The sequence below is a fragment of the Schistocerca gregaria genome, chromosome 3, assembly GCF_023897955.1.
Source record: "Schistocerca gregaria isolate iqSchGreg1 chromosome 3, iqSchGreg1.2, whole genome shotgun sequence".
NCBI lineage: Eukaryota > Metazoa > Arthropoda > Insecta > Orthoptera > Acrididae > Schistocerca > Schistocerca gregaria.
This window is the reverse complement of record NC_064922.1, coordinates 554019935-554036856: the sequence shown is the minus strand read 5'-3', so window position 1 is coordinate 554036856 and position 16922 is coordinate 554019935. Positions and strand designations below refer to the sequence as shown.

At 39.4% G+C, this 16922-nt stretch overlaps 1 protein-coding gene across 1 annotated transcript in view; it reads left to right on the top strand.

Moving 5' to 3' along the window:
• Positions 1-16922, top strand: part of LOC126354410 (nucleoporin Nup188) — a 240912-nt gene that overhangs the window by 73234 nt on the left and 150756 nt on the right. Inside the window, exons 7-9 of the mRNA XM_050004028.1 lie at positions 9016-9306; positions 9383-9634; positions 14952-15100. Of these exons, the coding sequence (XP_049859985.1) occupies positions 9016-9306; positions 9383-9634; positions 14952-15100 (692 nt within the window). The remainder of the gene's footprint in view (positions 1-9015; positions 9307-9382; positions 9635-14951; positions 15101-16922) is intronic.

The window sequence follows — 16922 nt, the reverse complement described above, 5'->3', positions numbered from 1 at the left end:
GAAGCTTGTAGGATAGCAGAGTACTTGGGAGCACACCCCTTTTTAGGCTAGTCGGTAGCTTGAGCTTCTGTAATGAATGGTCACCAGTTGATACACAGAGAGTGAAATCAGACCACATCCAAAGTAGACATGTCAACTGTCAAAGTTTTGAAAGTAAATTGTCAAAGTATTCATAGCCAAGTTACTGAATTGACTGACCTCCAGGAAAATTGTTGTGCTCAAATTATCCCCGGAACTGAGTGCTGGCTAAAATCCAAAGTAGAAAGCTCCAAAATATTTAGTGAGGCATATAATATATTTCGAAAAGAGAGATTAAATGCCACAGAAATGGGAGTGCTTGTTGCAGTTGATAAAAGTATTGTATCTACTGAGGTTGAAACTGAGACTAACTGTAAATTGGTGTGGTCACAAGAAACAGGCATAGAATTTTTTATTAATTACTCAGATTAACTATTGGATATTTTTACCAGTCACCAAATTCTGCTGTGACAGTTTTAGAATTTTCCTAAGCAAGTCCATGTTCAGTAGCATGGAAATACCCAGAGCACATGCAATAGTAGCTGCAGGTAACTATAATCTAGTAGTGCTCCACAGCAGCAAGACATAAGGTTGGAAGGAAGGGATATTCAGGGACACAATATTCATGCACCAAGCTTGTAGTCTGGCAGTAATAGTGGTAATTACTTAAAAACTGTGGAGAGGAAGTGAGTAATCTCCAAAGCCTCTTTTACAAAATCAAATTTCTTTTATCAATTAACTACTCAAGATAAGTGACTGTACCGCAGTGTCCCTGGCATGTATTTCCATAGTAAGTCGAGCCTATTTTTTTGTTTACAAGTCATTGCCAAAATAGGGTACATGACTGTTTTCTGCAAGTTGTCTTAAACAGTTAATTATGTCTTTTTATGCTTAATGTCATATTATGCTTCTAACATGCTTTGTTTCCTCTGGAATTTCTGTACTCTTATAAAAATGGAAATGAAATTCAAATAATTTGAACGCCTGCTAAAACACTCCATTCGAGTCAGGTGATGCCTGTGACCTCACTGGCTAACTTGCTGTTCCTACTGTCATAACGCTAATCAACAGTGGTGTCTTGTTTTGGAATTTACATTTCGGAAAATGGATTGCAAATTGTATGTAGTACCATGATGTATAAGTAGATCTACTGAAAAGTCTACATCTACTTCTACATCTACATCCATACTCCGCAAGCCACCTGACGGTGTGAGGTGGAGGGTACCTTGAGTAGCTCTATTGGTTCTCCCTTCTATTCCAGTCTCTTATTGTTAGTGGAAAGAAAGATTGTTGGTATGCCTCTGTGTGGGCTAGGATCTCTGATTTGATCATCATGGTCTCTTCGTGAGACATACGTAGGAGGGAGCAATATACTGCTTGACTCTTCGATGAAGATATGTTCTCGAAACTTCAACAAAAGCCCGTACCGAGCTACTGAGTGTCTTTCTTGCAGAGTCTTCCATTTAAGTTTATCTATTATGTCCATAACGCTTTGGCGATTACTAAATGATCCTGTAACGAAGCGTGCTGATATCTTTTGGATCTTCTCTATCGCTTCTATACACCCTTATCAGGTACGGATCCCACACTGGTGAGCAGTATTCAGGCAGTGGGCAAACAAGTGTATTGTAAACTACTTCCATTGTTTTTAGACTGCATTTCCCTAGGATTCTTCCAATGAATCTCAGTCTGGCATCCACTTTACCAACGATTAATTTTATATAGTGATTCCATTTTAAATCACTCCTAATGCCTACTCCCAGATAATTTATTGCATTAACTGCTTCCAGTTGCTGATCTGCTATATTGTAGCTAAATGATAAATGACCTCTCTTTATATGTATTTGCAGCACATTACACTTGTCTACATTGAGATTCAACAGCCTCTCGATATACCACAGCGTCATCCCCAAAAAGCCTCAGTGAACTTCCAATGTCATCCACGACGTCATTTATGTATATTCTGAATAGCAGAGGTCTTACGACACTCCCCTGTGGCACACCTAAAATCACTCTTACTTCGGAAAACTTCTCTCCATTGAGAATGACATGCTGCCTTCTGTTAACTAGGAACTTCTCAATCCAATCACAAAATTGGTCTGATAGTCCATATGCTCTTACTTTGTTCATTAAACGACTGTGGGGAACTGTATCGAACGTCTTGCGGAAGTCGAGAAACACGGCATCTACCTGTGAACCTGTGTCTATGGCCCTCTGAGTCTTGTGGAAGAGAAGCGCGAGCTGGGTTTCACACGACCGTCTTTTTCGAAAGCCATGCTGATTCCTACAAAGTAGATTTCTAGTCTCCAGAAAAGTCATTATTCTCGAACATAATACTGTTCCAAAATTCTACAACTGATCGACGTTAGAGATATAGGTCTATAGTTCTGCACATCTGTTCGACGTCCCTTCTTGAAAACGGGGATGACCTGTGACCTTTTCCAATCCTTTGGAACGCTACGCTCTTAAAGAGACCTACGGTAAACCGGTGCAAGAAGGGGGCAAGTTCCTTTGCGTACTCTGTGTAAAATCAAACTAGTATCCCATCAGGTCCAGCGGCCTTTCTCCTTTTGAGCAATTTTAATTGCTTTTCTATCCCTCTGTCATCTATATCTACCATTTTGTCATCTATGCGACAATCTACAGAAGGAACTACAGTGCAGTCTTCTTCTGTGAAACAGCTTTGGAAAAAGACATTTAATATTCCGGCATTTAGTCTGTCATCCTCTGTTTCAGTACCATTTTGGTCACAGTGTGTCTGGACATTTTGTTTTGATCCACTTTCTGCTTTGACATAAGACCAAAATTTCTTAGGATTTTCTGCCAAGTCAGTACATAGAACTTTACTTTCGAATTCATTGAACGCCTTTTGCATAGCCCTCCTCACACTACATTTCGCTTCGCGTAATTTTTGTTTGTCTGCAAGGCTTTGGTTGTGTTTATGTTTGCCGTGAAGTTCCCTTTGCTTCCATAGCAGTTTCCTAACTCGGTTGTTGTACCGCGGTGTCTCTTTTCCATCTCTTATGATCTTGCTTGGCACATTCACCTCTAATGCATATTGTATGATGGTTTTGAACTTTGTCCACTTATCGTCAACACTATCTTTACTTGAGTTAAAACTTTTGTGTCGAGCCATCAAGTGCTCTGAAACCTGCTTTTTGTCACTTTTGCTAGATAGAAAATCTTCCTACCTTTTTTAATATTTCTATTTACAGCTGAAATCATTGATGCAGTAATCGCTTTAGGATCGCTGATTCCCTGTTCTGCGTTAACTGTTTCAAATAGTTCAGCTCTGTTTGTCACCAGAAGGTCTAATATGTTATCGCCACGAGTGGGTTCTCTGTTTATCTGCTCAAGATAGTTTTCAGATAAAGCACTTAAAAAAATTTCACAGGATTCTTTGTCCCTGCCACCCTTTATGAACGTTTGAGTCTCCCAGTCTATATCCGGAAAATTAAAATCTCTAACGAGAACTATAACATGGTTGGGAAATCTACTCAAAATAGTTTCCAAATTTTCCTTCAGGTGCTTTGCTACAACAGCTGCTGAGCCATAGGGCCTATAGAGACATCCAATTACCATGTTTGACCCTGCTTGAACTGTGACCTTCATCCAGATTATTTCACATTTCGGATGTCCATCAATGTCTCTTGATACTATTGCACTTTTTATCGCTATAAACACACCTCCCCCTTCACTGTCCGGCCTGTCTCTGCGGTATACATTACAATCCGAGTTAAGAATTTCATTACTGTTTACATCTGGTGTCAGCCAGCTTTCCGTCCCTAGTACTATTTGGGCATTGTGACCATTTATTAATGAGAGCAGTTCTGGGACCTTTCTATAGACGCTCCTGCAGTTTACTATTACCACGTTAATTTTGTTATTCCCCATTGCGTTTCGCCTACTGCTACCTTGTCACATCTCGGGAGGCGTCTTGTCGGGCCTAGGGAGGGAATTCTCTAAACTAAAAAACCCACATGTCCACACGTACTCCGCTACCCTTGTAGCTACTTCCTGCGTGTAGTGCACTCCTGACCTATTCAGGGGTACATTTCTCCACCCGATAGCAGAGGTCAAGAAATTTGCACCCCATATCTCCGCAGAATCGTGTGAGCCTCTGATTTAAGCCTTCCACTCGGCTCAAAACCAGAGGACCACGATTGGTTCTGGGAACGATACTACATATAGTTAGCTCAGATTCTACCCCACGAGTGAGGCTTTCCACCTTCACCAATTACGCCAACTGCATGTATGAACTGAGGATGACCTCTGAACCCAGAAGGCAGGAGTTATTGGTACCGACATGAACAAAAATTTGTAGTCGAGTGCACCCAGTGCTCTATTGCTGCCAGCAGGGCCTCCTCCACATCTCAGATGAGACCCCCCCGGCAAGCAGACAGAGTGAACGCTGGCCTTCTTCCCTGACCTTTCTGCTATTTTCCTAAGGGGCTCCATCACCCAGCTCCCAATCATTAATAAACCCTCCCCCACGTGTGCCTGCTCGGACCTTGCTGAAGGAGCATCCACATGTCCACTCACAGGCAGAGTGGGTGATGCCACAATACCATCCTCCACATTGACCCTCCGCCTCCTGTGATGTGAACGCTGCTGAACCCACCTCTCTCCTTGGGGAGGGGGTGGCCCAACTGAGCCCGGTACCTGCGAAGATGTCTCGACAGCAGGGACGGTGGGTGAAGCACGTAACACCTGGGGTGTACCATGTGATGCACCAGACTCCCCACTGCCACTACACTCCGAGGCAGCAGCCTGAAGATGGCTGACCGCGGCCATGTGCACGTTCAGCTGTTTGCAAACAGTGGCCAGCTCCTCCTGCGTTCGTACACAGGAGTCACACGTCCTATCCATAATAAGAAATCAATAATTTACTGTAGAGAGTTAAGTAATGTACTTTTAACTAGACTACTAATTCACCAAAGGTGGCTGATAGCTGACTAAACTGTGGTTAGTAGACACTTCTTGTTGGAAACAATGAAAATAAGCACTACCTGTCTCTGGACTGTATTCAAAACACACGGAATCTATGGAACACTATTACTAGTACTCGAAGTATGAAAAACACAGTTAATACTTAAATTTACGTAGCTTGCTGCACAGCAGATGTGAAGCAGTTGACAGTTACCATGACACATTTTTGAGTGTTCCAGGGAATGAGTAGATGCATAAAATGTTGTTGCAGTGCACCGGCAAATTGCCACTACGTCGACACACAGGTTCATTGACTTAATTAAAAGTGTGTTGCACTGTGAGGTTAACATTTACTTATCCCCGAGGCATGCTCTCCCACTGTTAGAATGAAGGATAGCGTCATTCAACAAAATTAAACTCCTAATGAAAATTGTCTTTTTACCTAACTACATCTCAGTTATTCAGTAGCTCAGTTGGTAGCGCAATAAACTGTCAAATTTTATAAGACGATGTCCGTAGATCGATGGTTCGAATCTAACCCAAAAGAACATTTTAACTTATTTGTAAAACAACTTGGCAGTCTCACATGAAATCCAAATCACAATTAACGAGACATTACCACACCTATCAGAAACAGAATAGTATTGTTTTTTCCTCGCTGTTTACATGTGCTTAATCTGCAATCGCAGTTCACACGTCATGTTCAAAATGATAATTTCTAGTTAATGTGACCGTACAGTTTTTTCTTTATTAAAAACTATTTTTATGTTTGTATTGTGTAGCTAGGATCCTTATTGTTTAAACTTTTGCAGTTTCATCATCGTACATAAAGATAAAGTAAGTCTGTTTCAGACGCTAACATTAATTTACCCTCATAAACATCACAGTCCTTACATTTGTGTCACCTGCATGTTGTACATGCTTTATATCTCTTCATGTAACCTCGTCATCCCACACCTCATTGTATCGTGGATGTATGGCTATATTTTCATTACTAGCGATGCTTTCCAAAAAAGTGAATTGTTTGCTCACAAAGTAAATGCCTTTATCCTCTGTGGTCCATTTCTTAGACTAAGACTATTGTGAAGCTAGATACAATACATCCCACAACTGAAACAACTGCTACAATCAGTTTGTGCCAATGCTATTTTTTTTGTTTCGTGTAAAACTTTAAAAATATATATGAACCTTCCAGGAATCGAACATGTGACCTCTTGCACTCCAGTCATATGCACTATCCATTCTGCCATGGTAGGCCTGACAGATGAGTACCCTTACACAGGAAACTGGCACTAAGTTTTACCAGGAATAATTTTTTTGTGGTTTGGGTCATAGCTCCTGACTGATAGTTGACAATCTAGTTATAATATATGGACCCATTTGCAAAAGTTCTACAAGTCCCTTGTTTTGAGCGAGTTTAATGATGTTGCAGAGAGCAAGGAAAAGAGTGTCTGTTGTTGCACATACCACCCATCTAAATGCATGGAGCACAAATGATCAACTTTCACAAGACTCTGAATAGGTAAACTGTTTTTGTAGTAAAAGTACGCAAAAACCACATAACTTCAGCTAAAACTCCTGTAACACAAGTATAGCGTCTTATTACTCCTAGCTTTGAAGTCACCAGAGCATCACCCAGTAAGAGAGCATTTTCGATCATATGACCAGATCTTGATTTTTAATGAGTACCTGGAGTACCTGGAGTAGGTGGTGGTGGTGGGAGGGTGCATAGGACAGGTTTTACACCGGGGGGTGGTTACGAGGGTAGGAGCCAGAGGGTAGGGAAGGCGGTTTCGGGATCTCATAGGGATGAACCAAGAGCTTACGAAGGTTAGGTGGACGGCGGAAAGACACTCTTGGTGGAGTGGGGAGGATCCTCGCTGGTGTAAAACCTGTCCTATGCACCCTCCCACCACCACCTACTCCAGTCCTGTAACCCGGAAGGTGTACACGATCAAAGGCAGAGCCAAGTGTGAGAGCACCCACATGATTTACCAACTGACCTGCCTACACTGTGATGCTTTCTATGTGGGAATGACCAGCAACAAACTGTCCATTCACATGAATGGACACAGGCAGACAGTGTTTGTTGGTAATGAGGATCACCCTGTGGCTAAACATGCCTTGGTGCACGGCCAGCACATCTTGGCACAGTGTTACACCGTCCGGGTTATCTGGATACTTCCCACCAACACCAACCTATCTGAACTCCGGAGATGGGAACTTGCCCTTCAATATATCTTCTCTTTTCGTTATCCACCAGGCCTCAATCTCCGTTAATTTCAAGTTGCCGCCACTCATACCTCTCCTGTCATTCAACATCATCTTTGCCTCCACACTTCCGCCTCGACTGACATCTCTGCCCAAACTCTTTGCCTTTAAATATGCCTGCTTGTGTGTGTGTGTGTGTGTGTGTGTGTGTGTGTGTGTGTGTGTGTGTGTGTGTGTGTACGTGCGTGCGCACGCGTGTGTATACCTATCCTTTTTTCCCCCTAAGGTAAGTCTTTCCGCTCCCGGGATTGGAATGACTCCTTACCCTCTCCCTTAAAACCCACATCCTTTCATCTTTCCTTTTCCTTCCCTCTTTCCTGACGAAGCAGCCGCTGGTTGCGAAAACTCGAAATTTTGTGTTTGTGTGTTATTTTATTGTGCCTGTCTACTGGCACTTTCTTGCTTGGTAAGTCTTGGAATCTTTGTTTTTAATGTATTTTTCACTTGTGGAAGTTTCTTTCTATTTTATTTACGTCATGTAACAATTTAGTTATCTTACAAGCTTTCAGGTTACCTCTCGCTTTCTTTTTCAATAGATATATCACCATACAGCCTCCCATCAGTAGATGCATCACCATACAGCCTCCCATATGCACCTACCTGCTCCTGTGATAACATTGTTTGTGAGTGGTTGTTTATACTGACTGGTGCGAGAAGAGAGAAAAGGCATGTGGCAAATGGATAGAGGTAATATGTATGGGGCATGAAATGGGGAGAGTTTACAGGAGGCATGGTGGAGGCAGAGACAAGTGGGTCTCAGTAGAAGTAGCAAAATGAGGTCCAAAAAGATGACATTCTCCTAATCTGGTATTGCCTAGTTCTTGAAAAATGCAACCACATTCTTCGCAACATTGTCAACCACATTTTGATGTCTTCTGGGACTATGAATGTATACTTTTGAGTCCTCATTTTGATACATCTGTTGAGACCCATCTGTCTTCCCCGCGTCATGCCTCCCACTACCTCCACATACCTTCCTTGTCTCATACATCTAACCAACTCTCTATGACAACTCACTTTTCCTCTCTCTCCATTACTGTCATCCTGATTAACTGTTCATAGATGTTCAATGTTGTCACTCGTAGGATGTAGGCATTTGAGTGTCTTTATTTAAATGAGAGTATTTTTGTTCTTGAAAAAAGGCATCAGCTCAAAAGCTAGTAATACTTCTGCGCTATTATCTGTGTTTATGTGCAATGCATCAATCAGTGAACGCTAATCTCTCTTAATTTTTTTATTGTTTCCATTATGAAATTTTCATATGCGGAGTGCTCATGTATCAATGGTCATGCCCTCTTTGGTAGGCCAGTGGAGCAGACAAAATATTGTGTGTGTTATATTCTGGAGTATAAGGAAAGTACTTCCACTGTAGCTACTGCCATTTCACATGCTATATTATTATGATTGCTACTTGGCGGATTGTTTTTGGCTGTCCAACATGGAACTGATCTTGTATGTTGTAGATGCATACTGACTAGAGAAGAGGTGAACTATGTTAAGTTATGTGGCACAGTTATACAGATTTTAATCAAATATTTCATTTGCGTAAATCAAGTATTTCGTGTGTATAATGTAGATTAAAAAATGTTTAGATTTGTGTTAACCTTCTTGCACATAAAATCTCTCTCTCTCTCTCTCTCTCTCTCTCTCTCTCACACACACACACACACACACACACACACACACACACACACACACACACACACATATTCATGAAAGGTGTTACTTTACACTCAGAAACTTATGTTGTAATTGTCACTATAAATAAAACTACTTTTTTTCTCTTTTGCTACCTAGGATGTTACCAAACTATCAGCAGTTGCATACCGAACTGTATATTTACTTCTGCTGGTAATTGCAAATAATTTTGATGAAAATACAATATGTTGCATGAAGGGATTGAGTGATCTCATTGGCTCCGTGCTAGATCATCCAACAATAGTTGATACTTATTGGAAAACAAGAAAAAATCATGGCCTGAGGCTTTTATGTGAGCTCCTTGCTCTCAAATTTCCCATCGGACAATTCTTACCATTTGCTAGAGTTGTTCAGGCATTATCTTCTGATAGTGCAGACAGTGCTCGGAAGGTATGTTTGTTATGAACACAATTTTTTAAAGTAATTGTAGTTTTCAGATTCATTTATTACTTGCTTAAAATTTCAGATACATTCAGAGTTAGTGAGGATGGAACGGTTTGGCGATATTGTAAGTGAAGAAGATATGAACAGGAATATTTGTCAAGAATCATCGGACACTTGGAGACTTCAGGGCACTAGAAAGCCAATGAAATTCTCAAATTTTCTTCTTCAAAACACTCGAGGTACATTCATTGCACCTCCGTTAATCAGCTGGCATGTTGAGAATTTCAGTTTTTATGAAGCTGTTTATAATGAGCAAAAGGCCCTGGTTGAAGAGGTTTGTATGTATAGTATACTATTAATACATTGAGTGAATGTTGACGATCACAAAACTCTGTGATGAATGTAAAAGCCTTGTCCTATTAACTTTATCTTGCAGTGCTTTGTACAGTTTTTCTGATGTTTGTTTTTGTTACTTAAACAAACTTACCACCTCTGTATGACATTTCTTATTAGATTAGATTCAATTTTCCTTCCATAGATCCAACAAATGAGATGATTTTCATGGGTGTGGAACATGTCACAAAGTATAACATAAAAAAGCAACAGAATATTTGAATATAATACTCTCTTTCCTGGTGATTTTGTAGGAGATTGTCAAAATATATGAATACATAACAGTAAATTGGAACTGCTAATATTTACATAAGTAATACAGTGTCAGAATAAACATAGTTATGCACTTTAATAAATTTGTCATACACAGAATACCTAATCTTGTTTGTTGTGACCAAGTGCTTTCAAAACTGAAATCTGATACACTCTATTATGTAAACTGGCCTAACAGTCCCTGTTAAAATATTCATCTATGAAGTCTTTCTTTCTCATCCCGTCTGGTAAGTCTCTCCTGACCTGGGATTCTGGGTGACTTTTCTGAAGCCTACCCCTTTTCCTAAACCTTTCCAGTCCTTTGCCTTCACCCCTTTTCCTTCCCCTTCAGCCCTTTTGCCAAAAGAAGGAGCCATTGGTTCCAAAAGCTTGCATGTGTGAAACATTTTTTTTTTTATGTGCATGTTCTCCTGACGCTGCTTGGTGAGTAGATTTTTTTATATATCCAGATTAGATTAGATTAGATTAGATTAATACTTGTTCCATAGATCATGAATACGACACTTCGTAATGACGTGGAACGTGTCAGGTTAATAAAAGATGTCTGTACAAGAAATTACATTACACAAAATATTGCATGACACTAATGATTAAGGTTTTTTTTTTTTTACTTAGTTTATATCTAAAAATTCAGCCAATGAGTAGAAGGAGTTGTCATCTAGAAATTCTTTTAATTTATTTTTAAATGTTATTTGGCTATCTGTCAGGCTTTTGATGCTGTTTGGTAGGTGCCCAAAGACTTTTGTGGCAGCATAATTTACCCCTTTCTGTGCCAAAGTCAGATTTAACCCTGCATAGTGAAGATCATCCTTTCTCCTGGTGTTATAGGTATGCACACTGCTATTACTTTTGAATTGGGTTGGATTATTATCAACAAATTTCATAAGGGAATATATATACTGTGAGGTTACTGTGAGGATCCCTAGATCCTTAAATAGATGTCTGCAGGATGACCGTGGGTGGGCTCCAGCAATTAACTGACTGTTACATTATATTGTCAAAAATTGATTATTTCTGTACGTGATTTGTTATTTATTGCAATTTTTGTGTTGTCTGCAAACAAAACAAACTTAACATCTGGCAATGTAACAGATGAGAGGCCATTAATGTGCACGAGAAAAAGCAACAGTCCCAAAACGGAACCTTGAGGAACACCAAATGTAATTATTTCCCAATCAGATGTAGACTGATTGCTTACTCCACAGGTATTTCACAATGGCATCCTTTGTTTCCTGTTAGTTAGGTAAGACTCCAACCATTTTGCAGCACTGCTGGTGACACCATAATATTTTGAATTACTTGAGAGAATGCTGTGATGCACACAGTCATAGGCTTTCGACAGGTCACAGAAAATGCCAGTAGCCTCTAAATTGTTGTCTAATAAATTAAGTACATTCTCACTTAATGTGTGAAAAGCCTTCTCTATATTGGAATCCTTAAGGAATCCAAACTGTTCTATTGAATTTTAGAATTTGAATGTAGAACGTGGCATACTGACGAACTGTTCATTACGTGGGGGTAGAACTAAAGAAGAGAAGCCATCTATGTAGGTGATGCATATCCCTCCTCACACCTCTTTCTCACCACCATCTTACAAGCTGTTGCTCTCACTTTTAATATGTTAATGCTGTTTTACACTGGATCACAGAACTATTCACATCACTCATAGTAGCAGTGTGTGCTATGGCTGAGTTCCTGCCATGCCGGGAAGCGGGGAATGGGAGTACACTTATCTGTACTATAACCTTTGTTATGACAGTGTTTGAAGTGTGACTGACTGTGCGCATGACAATAATATTACTGTGCCAGTGGTCTGCATGTCTGATCATTTGGCCAAATTATGCAAGTGGTGTAGAAACTTAGTGTCACTGCATGTAGGTATGCACTAATCACACAACAGAAAGTTCTACACTTACAGTATCCTAACAACATTGTTTGTCAGAACACTAATCCAATCAACAGTGTCCAAAAATGCACTGTCCAAGATACAAGCTGTCCTTGTGAGAGTCTCCTGTTTCATCACCAGTTGCATATTAATCATCATTGTACAAATTGATGTTTAAATACTTTCACTTCATAGTCCCATAGCTACCCACTCAGCTGTTTGTCACAATCATTGCCATACTTGATTTTTCATCATCATTTTCAACTATGCCATGGGTTTCTTCTTTTTATCAGATGAGATTCTGTAGTTTCTTTTCCTTTTGCTGAATTTTCGTCCATTTACAGAATCACCTGTAACCGTATACTTTACCAATAATAGTTTTGTGAGTGGGACTCTTGAATCTACTTGGTCCATCTGTTCCAGGAAGCTGCATGCTGTTTCTTTCATTCCTGCTAACTTAGCTTTAACCTGCCATAGCAGTCACATTATTACAATGGATACTAACACATCTACATTTAAGGGATGTCCTAGATCTTGGTTCTTCTTCCAGTCTTCAAACTCCTTCAGTTCTCTTCTGATTCTGTACAGATTTTGGAGCATTATCAGGCATGAAACAAACTTAGTAAGGTAAATGATATTCAATTCTTTGATGACAGTAGCAGCAGACAGATGTTATTAAATTCAAATCATTGTCTAATAAATGCAGTAAATGCTTCCAATCAGTTGATGCAAAAAAAGGGGGGGGGGGGACATCGAAAGCAGATCCATTAGCTTTGCTAGTATTTAGACAAGCATTGATGCTTCAGCACCAGATGTCAGTTTTGCCAAATTATTTGTTAGCAACGTAACAGAAAAACATTAGGCCATTGAAAAGCAGTAACTTTTCTAGCTGGTATGTTTCAAACACATGACTAAAATCTTGTGCTGGCTTGATCGCAACCCCCTTATGTTAACTCTGTAACTCGTCCCTGAGTCATTATTTATTCCCTGCAAGACTGAAGGATGCGGTACTAACACTTTTTTCTATAAGTGGATATAAGCAAGTGACCTCTAATTATCAACCTGTCTCTCTCCTTCCCATATTCTAAAAGAAAAGTTCTGAATATTAAGAATGGAAAAGTAAGTGGAGGGAGAGAATTTTTAGATTATATATGGTTGGACAGGGAAATATGGTCTTTCACTTTACTTTTTTTTTTATTTTCCATTTTTTGTTTTTCCTTTATTTCCTTTTTTCCTTTATTTTTCTTGCGCAGTATGTTTACTAACATAAAATACAATTTAAAGATAAATGTTATTTCAAAATATGCAACTCAACTAAAAAACTAATGGATCAGTATGAAAAGCTGGAGTATGAAAGTTAGGGGAGAACTTGGTAGTAAATGCTCAAAAACAAAAATGCATCACTACTGCAGTGTCAGAGTTAACTTTGTGACATGCAAAGAAAGTGCTAAATATTCTAAATTGTGTAACAAATGGGAATTTATTAGAAAATGTTTACTAGATGTTCCATTTATTACTGTTCTTTGATGAGGAGAAAAAACACTTAAGTGTTTGTTTTTGAAATGTGCTTTCAACAGATGGGTAGAAATTGGGGTGGAGGGCAGAAATTTTTTGATTGGAAGAATTTTTAATTGCTGTGGATAACATCACTGATACTACAGAAATGACACAACTAGTAATCTTTTCAAAGAATTGATAGAAATTTGAGCATCACTGATTTTTCCATTGGAAGGAGCAACTACTAGTGACAACACACTTGGAACAATCAACACGAGTTTCAAAAGATCTGGGTCATAATGAGTTTATCTGGTACATCCTCTGATGGTGTTTATGCAGTGGTTAGTGCATAACAGTATCATATAGCTGTAGATCAACCATGGGACCACACATTGCATCAGTTTGTCAACAGGAGCCAAATAGCAACGACGTCACTAGCAGACAAACAAGAATGTGGGACAGTTGTTCACAGGTCTTATACCTATGTGCATACCCCTTTTTTGTATATTGTAAATATACTGAGTACATCAAAGAGAGGTTTAATAAGGCATTCGACAGTAATGTTAGTAGCGGTTGAATTGTAAGGTGAGGAGAAGCAGCTTCTAACCTTGTTCTTTCTCCAAAACAGAATGTGAAACAGACTCTCACTAGTATTGAATGACACAAGTAATATTTCTTGCCTTCAGTTGTTACCATCATAGAGATCTAGCCTTATCGCATCTGTACACAGATACTGCAAGAGAGATTTGTTTAAATAATTTATTAAAACAGAATAAAACTGCTGAAGCATTATTTGCCGACAGAATATTGAAGGGAAGTAGTAGCTGCCTTTTTAGCTACATGAGAGACACGTTGTGAGACTTGTTATATCTTCTGCTGGTCACATCTTACGTTCTCTAGCTGCTTATTTTTCTTTTATACAGTGAGCAAACATTCAGTTATTTGAACGTGAATTTGAATTGTCATTTTGATGTTAGTACTGAGCCAACATAATGAAATTTACTGCTATCTCATACATGCTACACCTCACTTTCTTCATAACCAGCTCTGCACACACTCCCTGATGGATCATTGAGTTCTGACCAACGGGTGTGCCAGCCTCTGCCAATGTTGCCATTTTATTGAGATATGCAAGGGCATTGGGTTAGCACATCACCCTCCCTCCCATTGCAATTTTTGTCTACTTGGGAACTGCTACTTGTCACTCAAGCAGCTCCTCGTTTATCATCACGAGGCTGAGTGCACTTCATTCCAGTCCTCACACCAAGGAAAAATCTCAGGCAGTACTGGTAACTGAGCTCGGGTCCTCCACGTGGCAGTCGGACATGATGAGTGCTTAGCTATGGAAGCAGATATTCCTGTGTCTGGTTGTCACAGAATTGATAGTTTTACCCATCATGGCTTTTGCTTGTCCCATCCATTTGTTTTTATAATTTAAACATCCTGTGTAACTTCTAGATTTGTACACTGGAAAAGTTGTTTGTCAGGAATATATCACAAAAATAAGATGAAGAAATATGAATAAGGGAATTTCATGTGGTACTCTTTTATTAATATTATACTTATATGTCAGTAGCCTTATAGAATTTTATTTTTCAAACAGAAGTTATCAAGTGATGATGGTGACCTGTCAAGTGCTGAAGAGAATGTGCTAACAGGACTTCATATAATCAACAACATGCTTTTAGCTAAAGTGGATTTATGTCCCGAACTTACAAATGCTGTCAACTACACTGTCACAATGATTACTAGGTAAGTACTCAAGCCTTTGTAACATAAAATAATTTTGTTTTGAGTATGCTGCAGACGTTTTGCTGGGGAGCCCTTACACATCCTCTGTATAGGCCCAACCTCTCCCCATGTGATTACTACATTTTTGGAGCCCTGAAGAAAGACATTCATTTCCATTGATCTGCTATTTACAAAGAGGTGTACATTTGAGGACAATAATGATTTTGGAAGCATCTACAAACATTTTTCCATGCAAGCATGGACTGTCTTTTCTCACAGTGAGGAAAATGCAGTAACAGTTATGGTGATTCTTTTGGAAACAATAAAGTGTTTACAATATTGTGAAAAGGATAGTTGCTACTCACCATATATAGAGGAGATACTGAGTCACAGATACGTACAACAAAAACTCACTCAGAAAGTGAGCTTTTGGCCAACTAGTCATTTGTCAGAAATACACCACACACACACACACACACACACACACACACACACACACACACACACACACACACACACGTGACCTCCACAGTCTCTGACTGCTGAGGTGTCTTTTGTTGCCTATTTACAATGAAGGCCTAGTTGTAGTTGGCCAAAAGCTCATTTTCTGACAGTTCTTTTCATGATATTCTTACATTCCATATTGGATTTTCCATTGTGTAATAAAGTGTTCACTTACTTTTATTCAATCCGTATCATTTTTATTTGACTATCCTTTAAAGTAAGCCATATTTGTATTCCATATATTGTTAACACACTTTGTGAAAAATAACAACTCCCCCTCCCTTTTCATACCAGAGCATGTCTCCCACCACATCACCAGGGATTAGTCTAGCTGTGGAAGAGCCGGCATACTCATAACTTTGTGAAACACTCTATAGTTGCTTTTTGTGACATACTACGTTAGACAGAATGAGGAATTGCATGCTCACTGTTCATTTTACAGACCTATGAAAGACAGGAGCACAGGACCAGAATCATGCTTCTGATATCAAACCCATGTTTCCAACTTATTACACCCACAGAAAACAATTTATCTCTTAATGTGGTTCTGATACGCTCAGATGTAGTACAGACATTTAATACTCATTTTAAGTCACATTATTTAACAATAAACATTAATTGTATACCATTAAAGCACAATTTTTAATAATATGTATTTTCCACCTCTATAACATGGAAACTATTAGTCCTAGAGAAAAATGTATGGAACCATATTTGTGGGAAATTTACTGTAGTTCAATTTTCAACTGGGAAACATTTTGGTAGAAGCTACAGTTTTCAAGATGTTCAGAAATAACCATTGTAACACCCCTCCCCAGCCACCACTACTACCCCATGGTCAATTTTTAGTATGTAAATCGCGACACTCCGCCCCCCCCCCCCCCCCCCATCCCCCCTCCCTACCCCTGTACAAACTAGCAACTGTAATTATACCCCCAGTTGATATTTTATTTGTTTTTGTTGATGGGGCTCTTTTTCCCACATTGTGTCAAAATATCTAATGTGCATGGCACAATAAAGAGGTGGACTTCCAGTCTCTAGAGCACATTTCCAATCTAGGGCTGAGGATTTTGCCAGCATGTGGTTGTCCTGCAATCATCTAGTTACATATTTGCAAACGTAAAGTTGTCATTAGCATCCACACTTTATAATTTTTGACTTCAGCACTGAGAGTGGAGCTAGAAGAATACAGCTTTGGTCTTTTGTAAACCAGCTGTTTGCTACACATAAAGAAAATATGTAGGGTATTGGAAAGAGGAAGAAGGAGTGGTGGGTTACTCCCAATCCCAGAGTAACCCTATGACTATTTTAACAAGATGATTATTTTTATCCACTTTGA